This window comes from Neopelma chrysocephalum, unplaced genomic scaffold, assembly GCF_003984885.1.
Source record: "Neopelma chrysocephalum unplaced genomic scaffold, ASM398488v2 Primary Assembly neopelma1_81, whole genome shotgun sequence".
NCBI classification, from domain to species: Eukaryota; Metazoa; Chordata; class Aves; order Passeriformes; family Pipridae; genus Neopelma; species Neopelma chrysocephalum.
The window spans coordinates 5,671,863-5,687,295 of NW_020897743.1; the positions used below are offsets into that span (position 1 = coordinate 5,671,863).

General features: G+C 44.1%; 1 protein-coding gene and 1 long non-coding RNA gene across 4 annotated transcripts in view; one reads left to right on the top strand and one right to left on the bottom strand.

The window, feature by feature from the left end:
• The window catches only part of LOC113970967, a 21,468-nt gene extending 14,239 nt beyond the window's left edge, over positions 1-7,229 (bottom strand). For both annotated transcript variants that reach the window (XR_003535399.1, XR_003535400.1), the window contains exon 1: positions 7,118-7,229. This is a non-coding gene — a long non-coding RNA (uncharacterized LOC113970967). The remainder of the gene's footprint in view (positions 1-7,117) is intronic.
• On the top strand, positions 6,985-11,548 carry SLITRK2 (SLIT and NTRK like family member 2). 2 transcript variants are annotated; one of them, XM_027690413.1, is made up of 2 exons: positions 6,985-7,100; positions 8,097-11,548. In XM_027690413.1, exon 2 carries the CDS (start codon positions 8,140-8,142, stop codon positions 10,711-10,713), a length of 2,574 nt encoding a protein of 857 aa, XP_027546214.1. In that variant the 5' UTR covers positions 6,985-7,100; positions 8,097-8,139; the 3' UTR covers positions 10,714-11,548. The 2 variants fall into 2 exon arrangements, with proteins under 2 accessions (XP_027546214.1, XP_027546213.1); XM_027690412.1 differs by lacking the exon at positions 6,985-7,100 and adding an exon at positions 7,407-7,608.
• Positions 11,549-15,433: the final 3,885 nt, after the last annotated feature.

Consider the following 15,433-nt stretch of genomic DNA (forward strand, 5'->3'; position numbering starts at 1 on the left):
GAAGTTATCAAACTGAGCCTATGCAGAAACCTTGGAACAGCCCTGCAAACAATGGTATCTGATCTGAAGCGAAAACATTTTCAAACCAGTGGGCTCCTCCAATCCATTATTATTCAGTATTGCAGGAGCAACTCGTCCCCCTCCCTGCTCCTGGCAGTCAGTTGGGTGAGCAGTCAAACCACAGATTTTGAGTTTTGAGCCAAACTCTGATGTGGATTTTTCTGATAGACAGCAGTGGGTAAGTGTGATGGGTGGACTTTGGCTGGATGTCAGGTACCCATCAAGCTGCTCTACCACTGCCCTCCTCAGCAGGATGGGATGGGGCAGAGGAGAGAAATTAAGATGGAAAAAAAACTTAATGGGTCAAGATAAGGGCAGTTTAATAAAGCAAAAGCAAAAGTCACGTTTGTCAGCAAAGGAAAACAAAGATTTATTCTCAGCAGGAGTTGTCCAGCCAATTCCAGGGAAGTAGGTCTTCATTAGCAGTTGCTCCAGAAAACAAACATCCTAGTAACAAATGTCCTTCTTTCTCTTAGCTTTTATCGCTGAGCAGACATCATACGGTCTGGAATACCCTTTTGGCCAGTTGGGGTCAGCTGTCCTGGCTTTGTGCTCTCCCAAGACCTTGCTCCTCCCCAGCCTACTGGTGAGGGGGGAATGTTGGAGAGACAGCCTTGATGCTGTGGGAACACTGCTCAGCAGTAGCCAAAACACTGGTGTGTCATCAAACCCCTTCTACCTGCAAATACCCAGCACAGCACTGGGAGGGCTGCACTGGGGAAAATGAATTCCATCTCAGCCAGACCCAATGCAATGAGGCCAGGCTGAAACCTTTCAGCTGGTTGGGGCAATTCTGTCACTTACTTCCACTGAAGAAGTGGGAAAATAAAATCTCTAGTAGTACCAGCTTTCATCAGACCTGGTTCCAAATTTTTGTGAAGGGAGGGGACCTTGGCCCACAGCCAGACATGCACACACACCATTAAATTCCTTTTAGAAACCAGGTGAAAAACACAAAAGTCAGTGACAATCCATCACTTTTCTTCAGTCGGCAACTGTTCATAAACATCTCATGGAATGAACTTAGTGGAAAGATCTTTTGTGAACACATGGAGTCGTAAAAAACGCTGGGTTTTTTTTCTACTCATCTCATTTTTTTCTGGAGCAAAACCCGAACTGTGTGACCTTTGTGCAGAATGACAACTCAATGACACGGCTCTCACTCTGCATGTGGAATATGAAACGCGCACCATGAACTGCTCAAAAATAATCCTCAGGCCATGATTATTCATAGAAATTATTTGGTGAGTAATTTCAATTAAATAAATTCAAGGAATCAAGAAAAATAGGCTAAACTAATAGAATGCATTATTTATGATGAATAATTCATTTGAAAGAACTTTCTCCCACTGTTGCAGAAAGCCAGCTCAAGGCATAGGGCACTGAAGTCTCACTTAAGCCCTGTTTTGAGGTCTTAATTGGGGGCTTTCATGATGAATCACTCTAGGCTGGCCTTCTGCCCAGGACTGAATTTCACCCATTGCTCCTGCTCCTCACATATTGCTGGATATGTCATTAGCACAGTGGGATTTGTGTTCTTTCAACATGACTGCCATAAAAATAATGATATGGAGAGATTTCATTATGTTGCTTTTACTACTAATAAATAAAGGGAAGAAACCTCTCACATCAACTCACTAGACTTTCAACAGTGAATATTCATCATACCCATACATCAACTGCATTATGCAAATACGAGCCCCACGTCCATTGAAGTAAAGCAAGAAGACCCAATAATTTAAACAAGACTCTCTGAATGACTAAAAACACTTGTGTGCACTTGTGCTTGCATGATGGGACATTTCCAGTTAAAAACATTCACAAGATGTAACACATAGATTACGACTCTGAGGAAATCTGAAAAATTGCGCTTATAAATGGTAGCGGTAGATATTACTCTAGACATTCAGGCATTTGGAATGCAATAAATGATAAATCCATTGTTGTTTTAAAGGGAGAAAAAAAAACAACAACAAAAACCCAGACTTTTTTTTGTTCTTGATGCTCAGAAATGCCAGAACAGAATATCTATCATCAGAAAGATTCATCTCGTTGTTCCTATCAGAGAAAGAGACCCATTGACACGATGAAACAAAGCACTTCCAAAAATATTTAAACCACTCAGTAAAACATAAGCGCAGGCTTTGAAGTTAAACATTTGTTCAGGGATCTGATCCAAATACCACTGAAATCATTAGGAGTCCTTCCATTGACACCAAAGGGCTTTGGATCAGACATACTACTTTGCTGAATAGGATGAAGACATCCATAAATATCAACTGCCTTATATCAACTTTGCTGGGTCCTGTGATAAAAGGTGTGAGTGTAGAAGGGGAATGGAGATTTATTTTTCTATATAAGAAAGAAAAAAATTGGGCTAAATCTAAAATAATGTTCAGTCTTAATTACATAGTCATGAGTCTGTCAGTGTCCCCAAAGCACAGGTTACCTGGAGTGCTTCCTGACACACAGCTTCTCTACCATATTGCCTGCTGAAACCAATATTACTGTTATTATAACACACAAAATTCTCTTCTTTAGACAGTTAGGATTAATGACACAAAACACCAGAAACTGATAGTTCTACTGCTGTGGTTTGTACCACCAGTGTAGAATCACACTGTGCTGTTACAAAACAGATTATCCCAGATATACTGAAACAAATGATGATAAAGTCTCTTTGCAAAAAAAAATTATGTTGCAGTGAGATAATGGGTCTCAAAACTGCTTCCTAGGAGGAAGCAGAAACTGAGGGAAGAGTTAGAAAGCCTGTTGATTTTAAGTCATAGTTCATTAATTTTTTTTATTTATACAGTAGGTAGTCATGATGTGTCAGTAAACAGTATTCTGAAGTAGACCAGTTCTCCATATGCTTAAATGGTTGGGAGAAATGAAGCTAAAAAATTCATCTGGAAAACAAAGAAATTTGTTACAGTCGATGGCAAAGGCAATTACTGATTGCCAGCAAAAGGCAACTCAGCAGGCACCACATACTCTGGAGTGCCTCTGTGCCCACAGACTGGCTCATCCACCAGCTCCCTGTCCAGAGAGACTTCATCACAAACATGTCCCTCCTCTGGCTCTCTTGGGCACACGTTGCTCCAGTTTGCTGTTGCTGGGCAGCAGGGTTGAGCAGGGATGGAGCCAGGGCCACGGTGGGCAGAGCCTGCCAGCTCCTTCCTCCCTGTCCTGTGTGCTCACACTCCTTCACTCATCCCCTGCTTGCTCCTTGCCCAAAGAAAGTGAAAGCCAGAGACTCCTCTTTCATCCTGTCCTTTACAGCATACTTCCCAGTGCTGCTGGATGAGATAAAACCTTGGATTACAAGTAACAATTATTTTGCATACTGCTCACTGCTAAATCTGGAAACCGTTTATTATTAACAATTACGTTTAAGTGAGGCTTAAAAATATCCCACTTTACAGTATAGGAAAGATCCCAGAAATGTACGTAGTTATGGAGGGAGAATGTCTCCAGCTCCAAATAGGCACACATATACACAGAGGCATGCAGAGAAAGCAAGAACACAGGGTACTTTTTGAAGAGCAGTGATGATTGCCTCAGAACCCTAAAAGTTGACATAGAGGAGGCGCCTCACATGCAGTTCAGGATTACAGAAGAAGGAACAGATTAGATCACTAAATACCTAAATTTACAAATTCCCATTATTTTACTACACCAGTCATCGTGTTTTGTTCACAGAAATAAACATTGGCATCTATTTATGCTATATGAATAAAGTCGTCTTTACTTGTCCACAGCATCCAGGCTACATTAATAGTTTCTAATGATAAATAAAATTAAATCCTTCCCTCCATCCAATTCACAAAGTTTTTTGCTTCCTTTCTTGCTGCCTTCTTTTCTTTATTCCATGAGACTTAGTGGATATATTTGTTCCTTCTTCATTTATATACAGAGAAACAAAACCATTTAAACTGATAGATAAAGATGTGTAAGTACTGTTTAGCATCCACCTGCAAACACAATGTGGAGAAAGAAAATAATCCCCACAGTTCCAGACTTTTTCTGTTTCTTGATATTTACTCTCCCAGAAGGACAACAGCATGATGTGCACGAGGCAGGAAGGGTAATGATCTGTGCCAAATTTTATGTGCTTGTGCTTCGTGCCATGGTCTGTTTTTTTTTTTTTCACTGCCAGCAGATCAATAAAGTTGTGACTTCAGGATCATGCAAGAGACAAGAGCTGCTCTGGTGTCTGTAGCAGCACAGGACTAACAGATTACTTGAAGTGGGATAAGGTTGGTATCAGGCAAGCATTCAGTTCATACTTGCTCTGCAGCAGTCTGGAAGTGTCCCACGGGAATCAGGTATGGGATAATTAAGGGCTCTTAAGCCAGCAGACAAGGATATTACAAGGATAAACATTTTCAAACTGAAGGCAGATAGATGCAGAGTTGTAGAGGAAGCACAATTTTCTACACGTGGGAGATGAAACCTATTGGAACAATTTACCAAACATTATGGCAGATTTTCACCATAGGCAATTGCTAAAATATGCGTGGATATGTTGTTGGGTTTCAGTTTTTTGTTTTTCTCTTCCTTCTTCCTGTGAGTATGATCTAGTTTAAACAGGAATTAATTTCAATTTAGCTGATGGCCTGGGTTATGCAAGACCCAAAAGCCACAATGGTTCTATTAAGCCTCATAATCTGTGAGTCTGTACTCAGTCTTCATAACTGCATAGAAAGGGGAATGAGGGAATGCAGCAAAGTGTTTGGGAAAAAGGAAACCTTCACAATGCTTATAAATCAGGCATAGCAGAGTTTCCCCAAACCCTCATGGGCTGCTGTATCAACCTGCCTCCTGGCCTTCCATTCCTGGAAGCTCCCAGATATTCACAGCCTGAAAACATTCCTGCATTCAACGTGCAAAATAAAAAGGCAGTAAAACAGGTGGAGGAACAAAGCTGTTCCTTTATACTCTGTTTTTAATTGAAGGGATTATAAAACACTTCAGGCATGCTGAGAAATCATGACTTTGTTCCTAAATAAAAAGCTGCAGCTATTATTTTTTTTAAACTCTTGTTTCTCCTCCTACAACAGTGGTTATTATATGCATGCATTTGCAGTGTAATAGAATCAGTATCATCTCTGTGTCTTATTACTGTTGCAATCCCCTAACATGCTGTTCCTTCCATCCCACATGAATCTGGTAATTACTGCTGAGCCATGCCATGCGTACACTTTCCCTTCCAAGGCAGCATCAGCAGTTACCACAAACACAATTCCTACGTACTAGTAAACACCAGCAAGTGGGACAGTACATGTTGCCTCATAAGCCAGTTCCAGGGCACAATCCTTGCTCTCCAGAAAGCTGCACGTGACTGAAGACTCATGGACATGAAACCAACGTACACCGTGAGATGGGGGGAAAATGCACTGGACTTACTTCTGCCTTCATTTTTGCTGTGTGTTGGAGTGATCCCTGTGAGTGCTGGCAACACTGTGCAGGGCTGCTCAGGCAGGTTACAGGAACGTGTGTGTGCCCCTGTGCATGTGTCAGTGTGGGCAGGTGTGGGTGAACATGCTACTTTCAGAAAGAGATAAAATAAAAAAAATCAACCTAGGTCTACTTTTACCTCCTCTTTTTAGGCTCATGCCCCCAGACTGTGTCAGAAAAAGCTGAAAACAGGATTTGCTACATCCTGTAACTAGTCCAATTTTGCTCCCCAAACACCATATCCTACTGTTTAAAGCTGAAAACAAGCAAAAAATCACAGAATAATAATCTGGCTGCTGGTGTATTAAGTGTTGTAAAACCACAGATCTGCCACAAACATCTTTCCTGATCTTAGCAATTTGTGCTCCTGAATTCAGCTGGATAAAGAGAGTCAGAATGGAGCAGCTCTGAGCGCATTTCAGAATCCCAATCTTGTTGAAATTCACACAGCACCACAGCAAAAGCATGCTCCAATGTGGGATGCTCCTGCTCTTTCCACAAGCTCTCCAAATTTTAGATAGGAAAACTGCAACTGCTCCAATCCCAAATGCAAACTCCAACACTATTCCTGCCCAGGAGCATTGCAAAGGCATCTGTGCTGGCTGCTGCAGGATGTTACCTTTTCCAATCTCAAGAAGAGAGATAAGAACAGACATCACATTTCTGCTGCTCCTAAAATGTAGGCTCTGATACGTAATGGCTAAAGAACACCACGAGATGACAGTGCCACTTTTGCCAAGTCCAACACTCTTTTGGCAGCAAACCTTTACATTCTCAAGACTAAGTAAAGTGCATATAGCTCCCAATAAGAATCTGTCAATAATGCACCCTGCCATATTAGCACTTTAAAAATTCACTGTGGAGTGTCTTTTGCTTTTTTTTCCCAGTGTGAACCCAAAGTTTTACCTTTCAGATAGAGATCAAGAGCAGCCAGCCTTTCCCATCAGATAGATCTGTGCCCAGGGCATGGGGCTTAAGCAAAGTCACAATAACCCACATCCACCATCCTGTTCTTTACAAAGGAAGCCAAACGCTACACCACAATATTGCAACGGGGCAGTGAGACTAGTCCTGCCAGTAGGAATGATGGCGTTAGATGTGGTCTTAGCTGTTCAGCACTCGGGGAAACATTCCTGAGAGTGTAGGGATTCAGGCATGAGACTGCCGTTGCCTGCCAGCCCGGCTTGGTGGAAGGTGTTGAACTTCCCTGAACGTGTAGAAAACACCAACGCGCTGGGCAGAGCTCGGCACGGCAGTTTGGGAAGGGGGCTGCTGCAGCCGGAGCGGGGAATCGATGCTGATGCCAGATCGGGGATTTGCAGCACCGCTGCTGCGAGAACCAGATTGTGCGTGTGTGGGGTGTGCGCGTGTGTGATGTGTGGGGTGTGCGTGTGTGGGGTGTGCGTGTGTCTGTGCGGGGTGTGCGTGTGCCTGTGTGGGATACGCGTGTGTGCGGTGAGTGTGTGTGCGGTGCGGGCGCGCTCGCCGGCTGGCTTGTGCCGAAGAAGCTGCTTGACTTGCTCTCTGTTTTTGAGGGCGCGGATTTAGGGACCCGGGGCCAAAAAATTCTCCGGACCCAGGTAAATCCGCTCGTTACCTTATTCCCCTTCCCGGCTCCGAGTGCCCGCGCTGTCCTGCAGGTGCTGTCAGAGCGCTCCCGCGATGCGCAGCCGAGCCGGGAGCGGAGCCGGCTGCGAGAGCCGCGAAGGGAGGGGGGGGACGGGGACAGAGGATGGAGGGGGGGTGGGCTGGGAAAAACGTGTCCCCCCCGCCCCCGGCTGACGTCAGCGCGGCTCCGCGCGGGGCACCCGCAAAAGCGCCGCGCCCGCCGCGCCCCGCGCAGAGCCCGCGCTGAGCCCGCGCTCCCGCAGCGGCGCCGCCGCCGCCTCGGCCCCCGCCCGGCCCAACTTCCCGCCGGGACGGGACGGGACTGGACGGGACCGGACGGGAACGGCGGCGCCCCGCTGGGCTCCTCCTGAGGCGCTGTGCGGGCGATGCCTCTCGCCGCCGGGCTCCTGGCTCCCGGGGCGCGGCGGCTCTCGGCGGCGGCCCCTGCCCCCGCTGCCCGCTCGGGCGCCCCGAGAGCAGGTACGAGCGCGGGGGGCGCGGGCCGGGGGCTCCCTGCGGCGGGGAGCGGCTTAGGGGGGGGGTTGCCGGCGTTTGTTCTCCCAGCCCCAGTTTAAGATGCTGGCGGTGACCGGGAGCTGGGCAGCCGGGATCGGGACGGGCAGCGGGGACGGGATCGCGGTGCCGGCGGGAGGCGGCGGCGGCGGGCGGAGAGGTCGGGCGGGGAGCGCAGCGCCGGGACCCCGGTGTTCGGGGAGCTCCCCGACGGGGCTTCCCCCATAGCAGCTCCGCAGGCGCTTTCCGAGAGCAGAAGGAAGGGAGGAGGAGGAGGAGGGATTCCAGAGGACTTTGCAAGTCGCTGCCTTGCAGCTCTCCTTCCACCACTCTGTCAACCTTCCGACCTGCTTCGCCCTCCCCGAGCAGCTTCCGCTTCCCCCTCCCCGAGCTGCCTCTGCTCCCGGCCGTTTTCACTGGGGATTTCTTCTTTCTCTCCTTACCTGTCTCAAAAGGTTTGACTGTAGGTACCAAAGCGGGGATCGACGGCGCATAAAGATGCTGAAGGGTGTTTGGTTGCTCAGTTTGTTAACAGTGGCTGGGATCTCGCGGACAGAGAGTCGCAAACCTGCCAAAGACATTTGCAGCAAGAGCCGCTGCCCTTGTGAGGAGAAGGAGAACGTGCTGAACATTAATTGTGAAAACAAAGGATTTACAACCGTCAGCCTCCTCCTGCCGCCACCGTCCAAGATCTACCAGCTGTTTCTCAATGGGAACGCACTGACCCGCCTGTTCCCCAATGAGTTTGTCAACTACTCCAATGCCGTGACCCTCCACTTGGGCAACAACGACATGCAGGAGATCCGCACAGGGGCTTTCAGCGGCCTTCGCACCCTCAAGAGGCTGCACCTCAATAACAACAAGCTGGAAGTGCTGAAGGAAGACACGTTCCTGGGCTTGGAGAGCCTGGAGTACCTGCAGGCTGATTACAATTACATCAGTGCCATTGAAGCGGGGGCATTCAGCAAGCTAAACAAGCTCAAGGTGCTGATTCTCAATGACAACCTCCTGCTGTCCCTGCCCAGCAATGTCTTCCGCTTCGTGCTCCTCACTCACCTGGACCTGCGGGGGAACCGGCTGAAGATGATGCCTTTTGCTGGTGTGCTGGAGCACATTGGAGGCATCATGGAAATCCAGCTGGAGGAGAACCCTTGGAACTGCACCTGCGACTTGCTGCCACTCAAGGCCTGGCTAGACACCATCACCGTGTTTGTGGGCGAGATAGTCTGCGAAACCCCCTTCAGGCTTCATGGAAAAGATGTGACCCAGCTCACCAGGCAAGATCTCTGCCCCAGGAAAAGCTCCAGTGACTCAAACCAGAGGGAAAAACATCCTGTCCTCTCAGACCCACACATCTCCAGGCTGTCGCCCACAGCCAACTCTGCCATGAATCCCACCAGAGCCCCAAAAGCCAGCCGGCCACCCAAAACCAGGAACCGCCCCACCCCCCGTGTCTCTGTGTCAAAAGACAGACAAATATTCGGACCTATCATGGTTTACCAGACAAAGTCTCCAGTGCCCATCACCTGCCCAGCTGGCTGCATCTGTACGTCACAGAGCTCAGACAACGGCTTAAATGTTAACTGCCAAGAGAAAAAGATAAGTAACATCTCCGATCTCCACCCCAGGCCAACCAGTCCAAAGAAACTTTACCTTACCAGTAACTATCTGCAAGTCATTTATAGAACCGATCTCACAGAGTACAGCTCTCTGGATTTGCTACATCTAGGAAATAACAGAATTGCAGTGATACAAGAAGGTGCCTTTACAAACCTCACAAGTTTACGTAGACTTTACCTTAATGGCAACTACCTTGAGATCCTGTACCGGTCTATGTTCGAAGGGCTGCACAGCCTGCAATATCTCTACCTAGAGTACAATGTCATTAAGGAGATCCTGCCACGCACATTTGATGCTCTGAGTAATCTTCATCTGTTGTTTCTCAACAACAACCTGCTCAGATCCTTGCCTGACAATGTCTTTGGCGGCACTTCCCTCACCAGGCTCAACCTTAGAAACAATCATTTCTCACACCTGCCTGTGAGAGGAGTCTTGGACCAGCTCTCAGCTCTAATTCAGATAGACCTCCAGGAGAACCCTTGGGACTGCACGTGTGACATCCTGGGGCTGAGGAACTGGATAGAGAAAGTCACTGACCAGAACAACCAGCAGTCAAATCCCCCCGTAGTTATTAATGAAGTCATATGTGAATCTCCCACCAAGCACTCTGGAGAGCATCTGAAATTCCTGAGCAAAGAAGCCATCTGCCCAGAGAACCCCAACCTGTCAGATTCTTCTCTCCTCTCCATGAACCAGAACACAGATACACCCCATCTCCTCGGTGTCTCACCCACCTCCTACCCAGAATTACACACTGAAGTTCCACTGTCTGTCTTAATTTTAGGATTGCTGGTTGTGTTTATTTTGTCAGTTTGTTTTGGGGCAGGCCTGTTTGTCTTCGTCCTTAAGCGGCGGAAGGGGGTGCAAAGCATGCCCAGCAGCGCAAACAACGTAGATATAAGTTCATTTCAGCTCCAGTATGGGTCTTACAACACTGAGACCCACGATAAAACTGAAGGACACGTTTATAACTACATTCCCCCTCCCGTTGGACAGATGTGCCAAAACCCAATTTACATGCAAAAGGAAGGGGATCCAGTTGCCTATTACAGGAATCTCCATGATTTTAGCTATAGCAGTCTTGACCACAAAAAGGAAGACCCCACCAGTCTTGCATTTACCATCAGTGCAGCTGAATTGCTGGAAAAGCAATCCTCGCCGAGGGAACCAGAGCTTCTGTATCAAAATATTGCAGAAAGGGTCAAGGAACTGCCCACTGGAGGATTAGTTCATTATAACTTTTGTACCTTACCCAAAAGGCAGTTTGCCCCTTCATATGAATCAAGACGCCAAAACCAGGACAGGATAAATAAAACTGTTTTATATGGAACTCCCAGGAAATATTTTGCAGAACAGTCTAAACCCGAGCATCCTTTACTCCAAGGAAAGCTACAAACAGAACCAGACTACCTCGAAGTTCTGGAAAAACAAACTGCAATCAGTCAGCTGTGAGGGGGGAGGTGGGAGACAAAGGAAATTTTTTAAATGAGCTCAACATCACATTTCATTGAGTCTGAACTCAGTGCTGATATCATCTGTCACATTCCCAACATTTCCACTTTTTTAAATCAGAGAGGGAGAGAGAGAGAAAAGGAGCCCTTGCAGCATAGCAGGGATATGGTGTTGCTTTTGCAACGTTCTCTTTAAGTTATTTCTCTCTCCTTTTGACCCTTCTGTAGGAACTGTCACTGCAAATGTACCTTTCTGTAATAGATCTTGCATAATTCTTTTTGATTTTGAAGGAAATGAGGAAGGGGGTCTTTGGGTTTTCTGTTGTTTTTCTTTTCATTTCAAAGTGGAAACTTAATGTATTATGTAGAAGATCTCCAAAGATCTTTTTTCCTGGACTATGACTTTCTTTTGTAAATAATAATATACGGTACTGCTATTTCAATTACCAACTATAGCCACTGGGCGTCACTTTTTTGTGTTAAAGTGCCTTTGCACTTTAAGTACATTATTACTTAATTGTTGCTCTTAGCTTTGATAAATTGAACCTATTTTAATGTGTTGTATTTTTGAAATTAAAAAAAAATTGTAAAATAGATCTATATGTCAGCTGCATTAAATCAGAAGGTTTGATTTATAGGAAAGCTGCCCTTCTTTAAATGACTCTAGTTCTAGGACCTTACAGACTCAAATGTAAATTATTGGGTTATTTTTTCCTTCTAGGTTTGTTTAGAGTGATTCACTGAAACCAACTGAGAGGATTTAGAGCAATGGACTAGAGGTTATCAAACGCCTCAGCTGGGAATAACAGCTCATTAATAAAAGATGTTTAACACAATGTCATAGTGAACTGAACAATTAATGTCCTTCTTAATACATTGCATTGCAGTTCTAACACAGTAATGTTCAGTGGCTTAAGATTATTTTCATACTTAACAGAACATTACTCATAATATTTTATGCATTAAATTAGGTATTTTTATACATTTTGTGACAGAGTTTATATTTGTAACTTTTTTGGACTGAAATTAATATGTCCTCTTCCTGCCAGATACATATTTTTTTTCATAAGCGGGGATACCAGCAGGGGTCATCCCACACCTCATTAAATTTATTAACATACAGGCAAAGGAACCAATGCCAAAGGTAAAATTTGAACCTGGGTCTCTGGATTTCTCCAAATCAAGGTAGCCAAAATCAGTATGTGCATCACACTAACTTTCAGTAAGTCTGAATTATGTCTAGTTTTCAGTCTCTAAAGCAAAAGTATTACTGCAATAATTCTAATCTGCTAGAGAAAACTACCATTAAGTTCATTATCTTAAATTTTGTAAAATGTTTTAAGTTAACTGAATTCCATTCTCAGCGTTGGTTTTCTTAAGCCCATCAGTGAACAAATGCCATGAGTCTTCTCCTTTCCCATTAACTCAGGCCTGCTTTGCTTCAAGCTTTATGTTATCACCTCCAATTTACATTTCCTTCCTGGAGAATATTGAAACCATTTTTATTAACAAGTATACAGTCAAAGTTTATTAAGGCTTATTAGCTTCTAAATAATTTTTAGATGCAAACATGATTGTGCGATTTAAACAAACAGCCCTTATTTACAACAAAAACAGTTTTGTTTTGTCTATTCTAAATCCTTATGCAACTGGGATGGTGATCTGCATATAAAGTAGGCCAGGCTTTTCAATTCCTTATTAAAGCAATTGATGGAGTCTGAAAGAAGCACACTGTTTCCTTTTCATAAATAGGTTACTGCACATAATAATCCTTTATTATCATGCGGAGATTGAAGTGGCCTCTGCTGACTGATTTTTAGAGCTTTACTATAGTTAATAATACAGTATCTACAACTTAGAGAAATTTTCAGCAATAGCATTTAAGCTATAAATAACTACAATCAACGTTGTTCTAATCAGGACTTTGCCAAAAGGAAGTTGCTTTATATTTAAGAGCTAAAGAGGCTTTGCATGTGTATTGCCAGATATCTGAGTCATTCAGTAAACTGTCTTCTAATGATTTATGTGACATTTGGGTACATTAATATGCTAACATGTCAATTCTTTATGTTTAGAGTCCATAGCATCTATGGCTGTTCATTAGATCAGGTTTAAAACTGAAGTGCTACAAGGAACTACTGAAGAATCAGTCTTCAAAATGGTCTCACTTCAAGAAGGAGGCGAAATGGTATCACTTTAGTTGAACTTGGAACGTTTGGCTGGAATAGCATCCGTCTTTGAGCAAGGTACTTGCTTGAAAGCTTCCAGTAGTGACTGTCTTACTGTGGCTCCTTTCCCTGGGCAATTAAAAGCATTTATTACTGAAACACTAAGAAAAGTATAAGTATTATTTTAAAGTAATTAACTCTTTCCAGGTATGATTTTAGTATTGTCTGCAAAACAAGTACCATGTTACATCTGGCAGCAGCTAGGGTGCTATTATTTGTTGTTCTCCAGTAAACCAGAAGCAATGACAGGTTTTTTTCCTCAGGAAAATGCAAATTTTTCCAACAGAAATGTTTTTAATTTTCTTGTGTTTGCAAACAACAGACATGAGGAACTGATTCTTGTAGTAACTTTATATTGTTTATTTTTACTACTTCAGTGTCAGACAACTTTCATGTTTGCCTTGGTAGCACAGCCATACTTTACAGAGGTTGCTATTGCTTTACATTTCCTTAGCTTTCCGTGTGGAGTTTATTTAAGGACCAGGTTTTATTTTGCATCACCAGTACCAGCTTAAAAATCATTATTGCTGTAGATCTTTTAGGTTTGTTTTTTTACCCTTCAGCTGACATCTATGAAGCAATCCTTTTCATAGAGTGTCCAGGTGAGAGAGATTTTTTTTCAGTTACGCTTAAAAAGATTTTTTTAACAGGGAAAGTGTGTCAGCAGCTGCTGAATAGAAGGTCTCCACATTCCTTCAGCTGTGCAGCCCTGGAATCTACTGCTTGTTAGGGGGAGAGCTGCTTGCCTGAGTAGTGGCTTTATAATGAGTCTGAAAAAAATTTCTTTCGTAGTTTGAAAAGTTGGACTGTGAAATTATGTAACCAGGTTAGCAAAGTATTTTTTTCCCCCTCAGGAAAATGGGATGCGAATAGTTTTCTTTCTTCATAAGTTTTCTTTTGTGAAAGTGGACGTAATGACCTTTACAGAAACAGTAACTGTGCAGACTGAAGCACTGCTGAAGCTATGCAGTTATCTCCAGTGAAAATAGGGGGGAGTGCACTTCCAAAGCATAAATATGTTTTTTAAGGCACCTTTCTAGGTAAGCATTAAGTTTACCGACATATTTCCTTTTTTCTCCCCACAAAACAAATGCCACTTTTTGCAGAAGGATCTGTACTTTGCCTCTGAGTGCTCAAATCTGCTGCAGAGCCACTCCAAATGCCCACTGGTAGTCCTCTTTTCTGCAGTCTCTGTCTCCCATCAGACTCCATCATTTTTGGTCTCCAGCATTGCCTCAGTTCCTACCTCACCTCTATTAATTGCTTCCCAAGCCCACCATGTAGTGCTCCACTTGTACCTGTCCCCTAAGCACTCCTTTCCTTCCCTAGCAAGTTCTGGAGGGCCTATTTGAGCCTTGAGCTGCTGTCCCTGCTCCACTGAGAGGCCAGCCCTCACCTCCTCTTCTGACATTGCTGAGTAGCCCAATGTGAAATGAGACACCTGATCCCAGTGACATTCCAGGTCTACATAACTGACCCCTCTTCCACTCACTGGGCAGAGAAGAGAAGCCTAAAATCCCACAGCATTTCAGTTCCCATGCACGATTGCCTGTGTGCCAACCCTGGCCATGCCAGCAGCTTTTCTGAGCGAGAACAAGTGGATGAGCTCTCTGGAACTACTGACATCACATCACACTTCGCTGTAATTTTGGCGAGTTGTCTTCAGCATGAGCTAATCTTGCCAAAATTAGCTACGAAAATTTTAAACTCAAGCTGGTTGTGTAGCATCTCTGGAGTAAATAGCAAAAACCAGGCCATTCAAAGGTGATTTATTCCCTCTCAAAAATATATCACGTGGATTGGGCTACAGATATTCCTGTTTTTTTTCCAGGAACTGTAGAGAGGATAGATGATGAGCACTGATAATACTAATTCCCACACAGCTGTGGTCAGCCCAGCCTGATAATTTTCTAGCACACCCACATGCAATATATATGCTCTGCTGAGTATCTGCCCCTTTCTACCTCAAGACATTTCCATTCTGTCCATGAAAAATATTCCCTGTGGAGTTTATAGCCTGCTTTGGTCAAATGCACTGGCTTTTTATAACACCTTCTTGTGCTGATAGAGAACTATGTGATGGGCTTTAGTTTGGGGTTTTTTTTCATCAATACTTGAGTTTGTAAAATAAAAATCATGCTTTTTGAAGTTAGAAACTGTAATTAATAGTGTCAAAATAAGGATCCCAACAAGTTAAATTGCTTAAAGGAAAGTCTTATAGAATACTGAGCTTGTACAGGAATACAAATGCAATAATTTTAAACTGCTCATGAGTGAAATGAGATACTGGAAATGTTAATGAAACTTCATAGGTTCTTATAGGCTAATCACTGATACAGTTTGTGATTTTTCATATTACTATTTTTGCAGACAATAAATGTAATTTAACAGAGAGAGAAGAAAAAAACACCTTCTTTTCCCAAGACCTCCCCCAACTCCAAAAATAACAGATAAATTAACTTATGCAGATGATGTGACACTTGTGGTATATTT

Excerpts from the sequence above, each read along its gene's own strand:
- SLITRK2 (XM_027690413.1), top strand. The coding sequence starts at position 8,140 with ATGCTGAAGGGTGTTTGGTTGCTCAGTTTGTTAACAGTGGCTGGGATC.